Source organism: Equus asinus, chromosome X, assembly GCF_041296235.1.
Source record: "Equus asinus isolate D_3611 breed Donkey chromosome X, EquAss-T2T_v2, whole genome shotgun sequence".
NCBI lineage: Eukaryota > Metazoa > Chordata > Mammalia > Perissodactyla > Equidae > Equus > Equus asinus.
In genome coordinates this window covers 56,544,236-56,556,877 of record NC_091820.1, presented here as the reverse complement: position 1 = coordinate 56,556,877, position 12,642 = coordinate 56,544,236, and the positions used below count along the sequence as shown (strand labels likewise).

Here is a 12,642-nt window from a genome sequence, read left to right as displayed (position 1 = left end):
ACCCCTCACATCTCTGCCTCTGGGCAGTCCCTCTGGTCAGCCATTTGTCTTTCCCCTCCCTCCCCCTTATCCGAGGGGAGCAGCAAGACAGCAGAAACAAGGGCTGGTTATAGGCATTTATTGAATTTATTCATTTATTGATTTGACACACTTCCCCACTCCAATCTAGCACATGATACAATCTGGGTAGGCCAGGCGCTGACACAGGAAATGATGGGAACCCACAGCAGGGGCGGGGGAGGGGACAATGCAAAGGGGACTGGGGGAGGGGCTGCTTTGGGGGCTAGGGTGGAGAAGGAGCCCCAGATGGCCTCCCTGGCAGGTGCTAGTAAACCTGATCCACATTCCCCTCCATCCCTGCTCATTTCCCAGACCCTCAGCCAAGCTCTCCTGCTCCCCCTTCCCTGTCTTGCCCCTCCCCCTGTCTGCCGCCACACACACTTCCACATAACCCCTGTAGTCAGGCAAGGGGAAGAAGGGCAGGGACAGCTGTCAGGGGCCTTGAACAGGGAGGTCTCTGTGCCTAACTTTACCACCCTAAATCCTTCCCTCCTTCTCTTCTCTCCCCTCCCATCCCCTTCCCAGGCCACAAACTAATTCCAGGTCTTCAATGCACTCTCCCACCATAGCACTAACTCACAGTGGGTCATGCAAGAGTGTGGCTGCACCCCAATACCACACACTGCCAGGCACAAGGTGACAGAATGAGGGGACCTGGCTTAGCTTTCTCCTTAGGGAAACTCCAAGCTACTTCCACCAGACCTTGTTCTGAGCTGGTCCACTTGGGGCTCTTCCCCTTGCTCAGTACGCCTCCCCACTGCTGCTCTCTGTCAGCCTGGAGTTCCCTCCCCGACTTCTCCATGTTTCCCCAAGTAATGTCTGTAGTGTTTGTATCCTGTCACTATGACAAAGCCTTCAGAAAGAAAAAAGCATTCTCCCCATCACTAGCACCTTGCCACTGTTAAAAATCTCTATATTTGTGTTTATATTTCTTTAAAAGTTTATAAAAAGACTTTCTGTTATCTGCAGCCTTCCAAGGATGATTTGGCCTGGTGAGCCACTCCAGTGCTCAGACCTTGGCCCTTCCAGGTCTCCACTAGCCCCCCCCCACCCCCCACTGGCCTAAGGGGCCACTGCATAAAAATCCCAGGCTCAGTCTAGCCTGGACCAGCTCAGATAAGACTCTACAAAAAATCCTGCTCCCAAAGGCAGGGGTAAGGCCACTGGTGACTTCACATTTCCAACAGCACTGCTCGCCCCTGCTACAAAACCTAGGGGTGGGAATGAGGGGAGGCGAGGATGGCTCCCGGGAGGGGGCCTTACCCCCTAATTGGCACAGTGAGAATAAACCCTCTCCCTTTCCCCCTCCCCTCTCCCTCCTCCCATAGTTCCCATATGGGGCAGCTTTATCTTTATAATTTCCTTAACACCCGTGTGAGTAGACCCCACCCTAGCTCTAAAGTAGGGTCCCAAATTCCCGGGGATGGGTCAAGGGTAAAGAGTGGATATGGGCATGCCTGGCTCCACCTCTGAAGCAGGGGACAAAGCTTCCAGCCATGGCTCAGGGATCTGTGGGGAGAAAAAAATGGAGGACAAGGTAAGAGGTTGATCTGGGGCATGACAACTTTCCATCATCAAGGTCCATACCAAGGAAAACAGAGAGAGCCCCTCCCCCCACCTCTCCTGTGTTGCCCTGTAGGGGTGGGCACTGCTGGAGGGCCTGGAGGTCTCATCTGGAAACCATGCCACTCTAATATGACATCCTCCCTCCAATATCCCAGGATCTCCAGCCACCCCTTGTTCGAATCTCCCGCTTGATCAGATCATGGGACTAGCTGGGCACTGAGGAGTGGGTATAGGTTGTGAGATGCTACCATGATTAGGGGGTGCCGTACCTGGCTCGAAGTTGAAGTCCAGTCCCTCGCCCCCATCCATGAGGTCACTGATGATGTTATCCATGTCACACTCCAGGTTCTCCATATACATATCAAGATCTAGATCCTGAGGCATTCTGTCTTGGCTTGCAGCTTCAGTAGGGGGTGTGAGCACAGGAGTCGCCAGGCCCTTGGGGATGGGAGCACCCACCATGACTGGTGGTGGTGCCATCATCGAAAGGGTAGGAACCAGACTGCTGGGGCCTGGAGCCTCTAGGGGCTTAGGACATAGGCCGACTCCTGTGGCTAGCTTGCTGGAGGAAGGTATTCCCCCCAGCAACAGAAGTGTCGGAGCCTGAGACAGAATGGGATCTACTTGGGTCATGAGGACATCAGCAGGGGGTGGTGGCGTATCAGAAGTGAGCAGGGCCTCCAGAGACTGGGAGCTTGAGAAGCACCCTTCTCCTGCTGACAGGGGCCCCTCTGCTGGGCTGAAGAGGGAGGTGCTGTAGGTGTGTAAGGGGCCCGTAACCCCAGCATGCTGCAAAGAGAAGCCAGAGAGACTACTCCGAGATAGCAGGGAATGGGAAGATGTGAGGTTGAGCCCATCTAACAGCTCTAGATCTTCGTTTAGGGTGGGAGGCACACCCCCTGCATAGCTGCTGACTGAGGCTGGTATTTCCTCCTCCGTCAGCACCTCAGACTCTGGCCTCCTGGGGGAGAGCCGGGTGCTGACAGTGCTAGCATTTGAACTGCTTCGTGGACGGAAGGTGGTCCACACATCAGCTTCCTCGCGGTTTCGAGAGCAAGGGCTGCCTGACCACTTGGCAAAGTGGCCAACAGGGCTCGTCGGAGTGGCACCTTCAGGTGGGGCTGGCATCACAGCTGATTTCTTCTTGGGGGTCTTGCTGCGGCCCCGGAGTAGCTTGCTGCTGCTATCCATGGAGGCTGCTCGGCGGCGGGGCGCCTTGCCACTCTTGCCTCCCTCGGGGTTCAGCATCCACCAAGAGCTCTTGCCAGTAGCCTCGTTGTGAACCTTGATGAACTTGCTGTGCAGGGACAGGTTGTGGCGGATGGAGTTCTGGAGAGGGCAGAGGCAGCAGGAAAGGGGCATGAGGTGTGTGTAGGGGAGGTCAGCAGCCAGCAGTCCAGTCTAAAAGGATGCTGGGACATGGCAGGGGCATTCCTGGAGACTCAAAGCTAGTCAAATCCAGGGCGAAAACAGGCCAAGGTAGGGGCGGGGGTTGGGAGTGGAGGAGGAGACCATACAGAGTTCCCACCCGAAGACAAGCTGCTCGGCCTCTGCTCCAGACTCCTTTGCACAGGGGCCCAGGAGACAACCTGAGTAATAACCTATTGCAGAGGACACTGCGCCCACCCTGGAAAAGCTCACAACACTGTACTTCTCCCAAGTCTTTGGGGGGCTGTCTGGGGCTCGTGGGCATTGGGGAGATGCACTCCTGGTACATCAGGAACTAGACTCAGGTGGGAAAGAGCATGCCACAGCTCCCCTTTCCTTGAGTACAGGCTTGGATGGAGTTTACAGGGCAGTGGCATAACACCAGCCCAGGACTGACCTACCCTGTCCTGGGCCAGTTCTCTGAACAGACTGAGCGGCTGGAACCTCAGCATGGCTGGTGCTCCACTCCCCACAGGACATCTGGGCCCCAGCTCTCTACAGGATTTGAACATTCCTTTTTTCTGATTTCTCCCAGTTTGTGGACACACAGCCTCAAGTACGTTCAGGCCAGGCTTCTCACTGTGCCTCAAATACACAAGGCACATTCCTCCTTCCCTCCTGGTCCTGGGAAGGATCTCCCCTCCCTAAATTCTCCTAGTTTGTCAAGACCAAGCTTAAGGCCCCTCTCTTTTATAAAGTGGTTGCTTGACTTCTGCAGCCAAATTTCTTGTATAGTATTTTTATTTTTGAGGAAGACTAGCCCTGAGCTAACATCTGCCAATCCTCCTCTTTTTGCTGAGGAAGACTGGCCCTGAGCTAACATCCATGCTCATCTTCCTCTGCTTTATACGTGGGACGCCTGCCACAGCATGGCTTGCCAAGCGGTGCCATGTCCGCACCTGGGATCCAAACCGGTGAACCCCGGGCTGCCAAAGCGGAACGTGTGCACTTAACCGCTGTGCCACCGGGCCGGGCCCAACTTGTACAGTATTTTTTAACTGTTCCACACGATTTTACCCAATCTACATTGTATTGTTTACAGTGTCATATAATTAGTGTCAAAGTATAAGCGCCCAGGTCACGGATCACGTTGTCCAGCCAGGCAGCCCCCAGCAGTGCCCCCTCAGAGTGTCAAGCTCCCAGTACATAATCAATATTTGTTGCCCGATTGGTGGGTGGCCCCTGGGTGACGGTGGTGAGGCTCTCCTTGAGGCTCTGTCAGCTCTTGAGGCCTTGGGTATTAGAAGCTATGTGTCCTCCCTTCCTCCCTCCCTGCTGGCTGCTGATATTCTGCTAGAGATAAGTTTTTTTTTCCCCAGGGGCCCAGGGAGCAGAGATTGGCAGCTTCTTGAGCCCCCAGAGCGGCTTATTTCTACTGGTTGCTCCAGGCTAGTCACACCATCCTTTCGTGTGCCCCCTCCCCAACCTCCTTTCTCTTTTCTACCTCCTTTCCCCCACTTCTCAGGAATTTGTGCAAAAGATCTCCAACCTTAGGGGCATTTGACCTCCCACATGGAGCTCTTTAGTGTTTAAAACTCCAGAGGAGCCCAGAAAGGCTTGGAGCAACTAGGAAGCTGAGGCTATGGACAGTCAGAAATCACTTCATGTGTTTCTACATGAGGAGACCCTTTGCCTAGGGAAAGATGCTTAAGTAGCTTCTTGTTCCAGGGCTCTTTAGCCAAAGAACTCCTGGTCTCCCTGGGACCCTGCAGTAATGGCACTCCAACTACTCTGGCTGCATTAATACTCTTAGTTCCTTCAAAGAATCACACTTGTCCATCCAGCCTGGGCTCTCAGTAACTGAGGACCACAGTGACTTCTGCCACCATGATTTCCCCCCTTTCATCCTCTAACTCTGGGTCTACTGAGAAGACCCATTCCTTTCCCTACTACTCAGTACCCACGAGGCCCATTTTTTCATCCCCTCTTCTTTAGGCCTTGGGACTAGTATACAGTACAGCTCCCTACCTGGAGAGGTCAGCTCCCTAGAAGCCTCTAATTCCTACCTGTTGGAAGGAGGGTGACTGCTAATTGCTCCCCAAGCCACCTAAACTAGGCTTTCTTGTTCTAAGTGAGTGCCGCCCCCTGGTGGGGTGGTAGTAACCTTGGCCCATCACCAGGAAAGCCAGTTCAGGAGTGAGGCTTCCCCCCTTGGAGTGGGGTGGGAGTGGAGAGTGCGGGGTGAGAGCCTTGGAGACCCCAAGCTCAGCCTGATTTGGCTTTGCCATCATTTCAATGAAGACATTTTGGCAGCATGGACGAGCAGAAAGAGCATATGATTTATAGTTAGACGAGTGCAAGTCCTCATTCTACTGATATCAGGTGAGTTTCCCAACCTTTCTATACCTTAGTTTCCTAATACGTAAAACGTGGAATCTCAGAATCGTCATGAAGATGAATAAAATAAAAAATTTAAAAACTACTTCGTAAACTAAAAAGCCCCGTATACGTGTAAATTAGAAGGAGGGACTACACTCCCACAGCATAAGTAACAACTCATGATTATTTCTCCTATCCTGGAAAATGAACCTAAGGGAAAAGAAAAACAGCTGTGTAGGCTGGGTCCAAGGAGGGGAGCTCTTTATGAGCTGAGACTGTGGCGTGGCAGTCTACCCAGAAATAGTGCCAAGGGTCTCAGTCAGCTGTCCTGTTTTCTGTTCTGCCCAGCTCCTGGGGATCCTGCAGATCTGATCCCTGGATCTCGTATCCCTACAGGAAGACCCTCTGCTCACTCAACCCTCTGTACTTCCTTGTATGCTGACCTCACCACCTACAGGGATACAGGACACCCAGAGGGATTGAAGCTCTCCAGTTTCATGATTAGAGCCCCATATTTCTCAGGACAAGTTTTCAGAGCTTCTAGCGAGATCTTTCCTCACAGTTTCTTCATGGAAGGCCAAGGGAACTCCCAACCTTGTGCTCTAAAGTCAGACCCCTACCTCTTTTTCTCATGACTAATATTCCCCAAGAGTAAAGGAAAACTTTCCCCCAAAACTTGGATAGCCCCTTACAAGGGAGAGTTTCTTGGCATTATAGGGTAAACTGAGGCAGGTAGTAGCTCACAGCCCTTTTTTTTTCTTAGTGCATAGGACCAGCTACCTTACCCCACGAATATCACTCTTCCTCCCTTTTGCCACTCCACTCCTTCTTCTTGGGTGGAACAGTAATCTAGAACAGTACCTCCACCCTGAGGTATTGGGAGGCAAGCGGGGAATCCAAGCAATCTCACAGGAATGGGAGAAAAGGTGTTGGGGTGAGAGGCAGAGGAGGAGGGCAGGCTAGGCTCCTGTGGGGAATCCACACAGTCCCTGCTGCACATAGGATAAAGACTTCTCTGTGGGGATAAGTGTTTTGGGGCAGCCCAAGCCAAAGTGCTGGGAGTGTTGAGCAGTGAGCAGAGAATTCAATTTTCTCCAGGACAAGGACAGTGTCTTATTCATCTGTGATCCTCCAGCATCAAGCACTGAGCATGGCATATACTATGTCCTAAGCAAATGTTTGTCTAATTGACGACTGAAGGTGGATCTCTGGGGTGGGGGTGTAAAAAGGGCCCCAGAGTAGAAGTAAGGAGGCTAGGGGGCCCAGGGGCAGATGGTATTGGGATGGAGGTAAGGGGGTCATAGTTACCTTCCATCCTGCTGAGCTGTTGCTGTCACCCTTGTCCTTGAAGTAGGGCACAGTGCGGACCATCCACTCATAGATCTGGGCGAGTGTCAGTCGCTTCTCTGGGGCGCTTTCAATGGCCTGGCTGATGAGTTCTGCATATGACTGATTTCCCCAGGCATTCCGGCGGGAGCCTCCCTTCCGAGGACCTGTTACGGCCCCCAGGATCCCGGGCTGGGGGCCCCCTGCCGGCTCTGGGAGCCGGGAGGGCAACAGGATCGGCTCTGAGCGCCCCTCCGTGTGTACCTTTTCTCCCAGACCTGGCTCCACCTCGGGCGGCTCGGACGGCTGGGTAGCAAGCTCTGGTCGGGGAAGGGGCCAGGTGCAGGAGCGGGGACGGCTCTGGGGTTTGAAGTCGGGATCGAGGTCTATGATCGCGGCAGCCTCTGTGGCTGAATTCTCATTCCCTGGATCCATACGTGGAGTTGGACCTCGGCCGCTCAGCGTTCAGAGGAGCCTGCCACCGTCCCTTACGATGCCTCCCCCCAGGGGGGAAGCACTAAGGGCCAGGAGGCACATTCCTGCCAGTCCTCAGAAAGTCGTGAACTTCCCCCTCGCCCCAGGACGCTAGCCCCCAAGCTGTCCCTGCCACAGTTCTCTGATCCTCTTCTCGACTACAGCCTGCAGCCTCAAGAGCTCTTTCTGAGACACCACCTGTAACCTCCGCCTAGCGAAGGCACTTTTTCTCCAACCTCTCACTCAGCTTCCTGCTCCTTTAAACCTGAGGCACGGTATCCCCTCATACATTGCGCTCCCATCACCGAACGTCTCTTTAGCCGCAGTTCCCTCCCCCTTTTAAGTTGCTGCCCCCCGGACACTCCTCCCAAATTTCCTCCACCCGGATCACTGCCCTCCCCCACGCCCCACTCCCCCACGCCCCGCTCCCCCGCGTCACTTGCCCCTCCCCTGACTCCCCCTCCCTCCGCCTCTTCCCTGCCCTCCACTCTTGATAAGGTCCACGTCCCCACAGCCCCAGGCTCCCCTATTCCCGCACCAATTCCCCTATGTACCCCCCCCACCCCCCGCCCCCCGGGTTTCCCTTTTGTTTTGCTCCAAGCAGCAGCCCCCGCCTGACGTCTCTGTTTACCACTCGCCGGGGCAGCCATCTGCGCACGCGCCTGGAGAGCCAGTTGGGAAACCGAGTTCTTCAGTCGTGCCACCCGGTCAGGCTTGAGGACTACGTTTCCCGTCCTACTTCGCGGCCGGGAGCCCGATAAGGGCGGCAGGAGAGCGGCGTGGCAGGATATAGGGAGGTGGAACTTTAATTATTAGAGGTCGCCGCGAACTCTTTTTCTTTTCTTAAAAATCATTTTCCTCCTTTCTTCCCCCCTTCCCACCTCCTCACTTGTGATTTCGGGGTCGCCCCTGTTGAGAGATGCTAGACCTTTCCCTCTTTCAGTTAAGAGAGGGCAAAAGGGAAAAAAATGTGGTCTCTACAAGAAACAAAGCTGAGAAGCAAGAAGCAAAGAACTGATTAGAAAATAGGCTGTATGCATGTTGGGGAGTTGAGTGTTTGTGTAACATAAACAAATGGCTAGCTGATGATAGTGTGTCCCTCAGCCCCCTAAACCTCCCTTACGCAGTTCACACTGACACTGCGGTCGCTGACCGGTTTTCTCCACTGGCTCTTTTGGCCTCCCCCTGCATGTTGATATTCTCCAGGTTCCCATCCTAGGCGGCTTCACTTTTCATTCAGCAGATCCCAAACTGAACTCATTTATCTGTTGCTGCACCCACACCCCTATCCTCTGGCTAGCCTTCTCTCTGAATTTGGTTAATGGTTGTCCTCATCTACCCAATCTTCCAAGCTCGACTTACTCTTCGCTTTTTCATCTCCCTAACTTCCCGCATCCAAATACCAGTTCAAGACCTTATTTATCACTGGATTAAACTGCAATGTCATCTTAATCGGACCTCCTGCCATCAATCTTTTCCCCACTGCAGTTTATGTTCCTTGCTGCCAACAAAGTTACCTTTCTAAGAAACACGCCTGGTAGTAATAGCTAAAATTTATGGAGCTCTTATTATGGACCAGGCGCTGTGCTGATTGCTTTATACATACATTAGCTCATTTACTCCTCAAATCAACCCTGCGAGGTAGGTACCACTATTATCCCCATTTTATAGATGAAGACGCTAATGCTCAGAGATTTAGTGACTTGCCCAAAGTCACACAGCTAGGAGGCAGGAGAACTGGGATCATATCACTTGTATGTGATCATATAATTTCCCTGCTTAAAACTGCCTTTGATTTTCCCCATTGCCTATGAGATAAAGTTCAAACTCCCTAGGAAGGCATACAGGTCTCCTCAGATTCAGGTCACTTCCCACCCTTCCTGCTTCATCTTTCACTGGGCACACTAAGTTCCAACCAGTCAGAGTTTCACACTATTTCCTGGAAATACTGTACCCTTTTATGCCTTTCCCTCCATATCCTGGGATGTCCTTCCTCTCATTGTCCACTCCCCAAGTCTCTTATTCTGGAAGGCTCCTATTCAGCTTTTCCTGTCTCCCTCAGTGCAGTTGGTTCTCCCTTTTCTGCATTCCCAACCACTTTGTGCAGGCTTATGTGACACGGCACAGACCATGTTGTATTGTCATTATCTGTTTACGTGTATGTCTCTTCCACTAAACTGTGAACTCCTTGAGGGCAGAGACAAGTTTTGTGTATCTCTGTGACCCTGGCTTGGAGTCACATAGTAGACATTCAATAAATGCTGGTCGAATGAATGGGTTCAGGAATCAAATGACATTGCACTTGTACATTTGACAACTTTTTAATGAACGTATCATGTGTGTTTTCTGCCTGGCCATGTCCCAATTTTCCCATTAGACTGCAAGCTCCTAGGGGTAGGGACTATAGTTTAACTTGTCTGTATAGTGCCCAGCGCTATACCATTTGCAGTGTTGCTTGATATGTGCTCTGTGATGACCAGACCTTCCTCCTGTCAGGAAGGATATCGATACAGCCTGGGATTTTTCAGAGACAGCAGCACACCGGGCCTTCAAAGTGACGTTAGTCTGCTTCTGGTAACAGAATAAACTTGGTTCTACATACTCCTGCCTCCCTCTACTCCAACATACATTTGTCCTCCATCTGTCGTGTAGAGAGTAAACAAAAGACCATGTATTCCTACCTGATGTCCAGACTCGAGAGATGGGACATAGTTGCTCACATTGCCTGGCAAACATTTCCTGCATACGCCTCTTCCTCCTGCAGCACAGCCTGGAGTACTTGGTAAGTGCTGCACAAGTGGGGAATTGGGTAGAGGAGAGAGCCTGGTGGGCACTAGGTCACAAGGAGCTCTCTTCTAACTGAAACAGGTGTGGTGGCAGATCATGCAGAGCTGCCGAGGCAGAGAAATGGCAGGGTGGGGCAGGCACCTGTCCTGGCTTGAGTTATATCTTGCATTGTCTCCCTTTGTGCATTTCTTTGAAAAGGTCCACCTCTCCACCAACTCATGTCCATCACCTCCTTAAATTTCCAATTCAAAGCTCAAAACTTACGTGCTCTTGGAAACTTCCCCCAACCAGCCCAACCTGACAGATCGCTTGCCTACTTTGCATCTCCTGAACCTCTACGAGCTCAGTTTGTATTCTTTAATTTTGTGCTTATGGTTACATGGCTTTTCATTTCATGAGGGCATATTGTCTCCCCCTTATTACTGTGGGAGTGCTGGAATATCCATTAGTCAAGAGACAGAGTTAGCAAGGTGGCTTTGGAAAATGGGAGAGACACTGGTCAGGAAAGAGGACTAATAGGAGGCCCCCAGAAAGCCACTGTAGTCATAAATTATGAACAGATATTGCAGGGTGGGGGGTGGGCACAGGCTTTTTTCCCCAGTTGCAACCTCTGAGTTTGTGGTCTCAACTGGCTCCCCATTCACGACTTGTTTTTTTCCTCTTGAAGGTCATAGGGGTTTGGCTCTCTTGCCTCTTTCACTGCCACCACCCACTCTTCTACCTGGGTGCCACCCCCCAAGCCTGCTGCCAAACCGGCTTTATTAATTTGAATCGAGATAGACATTTCCCCACTTCTTTCTCAGCCTGCTCAGCTCTGGAAGAACACACAACCCCCACCTGGGGTTTGTATAGGATTTTTGCTAGTGACTACAGGGAAAGATGCAGGGGTTAACAAAAATAACATCGAGAAAGTTCAAGGAGTCTCAGAAAGCACCACCTCTACTTGTCCTTGGTCTTCGCAGATGTGTATGGAATGTACATACTTTTGGTAGCCCTCTTCTGTAAGTCCTGCCTTCTGTTTTTCTGTGAAAGATTTTTGGTCCTTCCCTTAGAGGCCAGTATCACCCTCCCAACCCTGCTGTTGTTTTAAAAAATCTTATCAGTTGAGGAACATTTCGTAAGAGCCTGCTATTTTCCAGACACCAGACTAGGTGCTTTTACATAAAGTGCACCCCAGACTAAAGTCCTCAGGTTTAGCCCCAAGTAGATTTGAGTTAGCACCACTGCTGAGTTCAAGGCAGCTTTCAGTCCTTTCTGGACCCTAAAAGTCAGTCCGATGTAGTGAAAAGAGTGATAGATTGAGGCAGGAGATCTGAGTCCTTGTAATAGCCCTGTCACTAAATAGTTGAATAATGATAATAATTACACGAACATTAATAAGTAACATTTATGAATTTTTATTATGTGTTAGGCACTGTGCTAAGAGCTTTGCATGGATTATCTGATTTAATCCACACAATAAGCATGTTAAGTTAAATGCTATTGCTATTTTCGTTTCACAGAGGAAAATGAGACTTACAGAGGGTAAAGGGACCCACTTAAGGTCTGGAGTTGCTAAGTGGTAGAGCAGAGGTCCAAATCCAGGCAGTCTGACTCCAGAGCCTACACAAGTCAGTTCACCTCTTCTGGCTTTGTAAAATGAGAGTGTTGTATTAGATGATCTCTAAAGTTTTCCTAGCTCGAAAATCCTGTTTCCTGTGATCTTCAATCTGGGTACAAGACCCTAGATTGCTCTTTTGGCCTTAGGCTACCCTGAGCTTTCACTTCATACCCACACAAATTTGGTCCTGGCCCCCTGTAGGAATAAGGTCCGCAAAGCTTCCTCTCTCAGGTTTGGGGCTCGCCTGAACTGACCTTTGAGCTTCCTCTGTAACCCTTCCTGTAAGCCTCTATGGTTCCAACCTTTGAAAGTCCTACTTGCATGGTATTTACTAAAGTTATTCACCAAGGAGTGTCCAATACACGAAAAAATGCTTATATTTTAAAGTTACATGAAAACAGCAGGATGCAATACTTTATATGCTCATAATTTTGTTTAAAATACATTGAGAAAAGATAGGGAAAAATGCCAAAAAGTGTTAACAGTGGTTATCTTTTTTCTTTTTACTTTCTTATATTTTTCCAGTTTACTATGACTGTGTATAACTTTTAAATTGGGAAAAATTCATTATATTTTGCCTCTTTCTATACAGGATTTGAAGCACTTTACCAAAATAAGAGTACAAATGTCATAAGATTATAGAAATAGAACATCAGACCATGGAAAGGAAGAGGGAACTAATGTGCGATGACTGAACATTAAATTCACCTTTGGGGGCAGCCAGGGAAAAGGCGGAACACAGTAAAATATGAAATTCTTGTTATCAGAAGGCACGACACATAGCAGTTCCTCAAGAGAGAGAGAGATTTTCCTGTCACTAAATTCTTTTCTCCCCTGATTGAAAAGACAGGGCTACAGCAAACAAAAATTTTTGAAAAAACAAAACATTTATAATCCCCTTGCCCTCATACAGTTTTCATCTTTGCCTACCCACTTTCAGTCCTTGTCCACAGACAGAAATAATTTTACATGGCTGCAATTAGGGTCTATATACCATTTTGTGTTCTGTTTTTTTAATGAACATATCATAAACACGTTTCATATTTAGTCTTCAGGAATTATAATTTTTAGCAGCTACAGAA

The 12,642-nt window shown here is 50.2% G+C and overlaps 1 protein-coding gene across 1 annotated transcript; it reads right to left on the bottom strand.

The window, feature by feature from the left end:
• Positions 1–107: 107 nt before the first annotated feature.
• On the bottom strand, positions 108–7,827 carry FOXO4 (forkhead box O4). Its single transcript, XM_014837709.3, has 3 exons — positions 6,682–7,827; positions 1,896–2,955; positions 108–1,569 (listed from the first exon to the last, which is right to left on the bottom strand). Exons 1-3 carry the CDS (start codon positions 7,132–7,134, stop codon positions 1,562–1,564), a joined length of 1,521 nt encoding a protein of 506 aa, XP_014693195.3. The 5' UTR covers positions 7,135–7,827; the 3' UTR covers positions 108–1,561.
• Positions 7,828–12,642: the final 4,815 nt, after the last annotated feature.

Coding starts and splice junctions, on each gene's coding strand:
- FOXO4 (XM_014837709.3), bottom strand. CDS start 7,134: ATGGATCCAGGGAATGAGAATTCAGCCACAGAGGCTGCCGCGATCATA. Junction 2,956..6,681: donor ACAGCTCAGCAGGATGGAAG/GTAACTATGACC, acceptor TGCCCTCTCCAG/AACTCCATCCGCCACAACCT.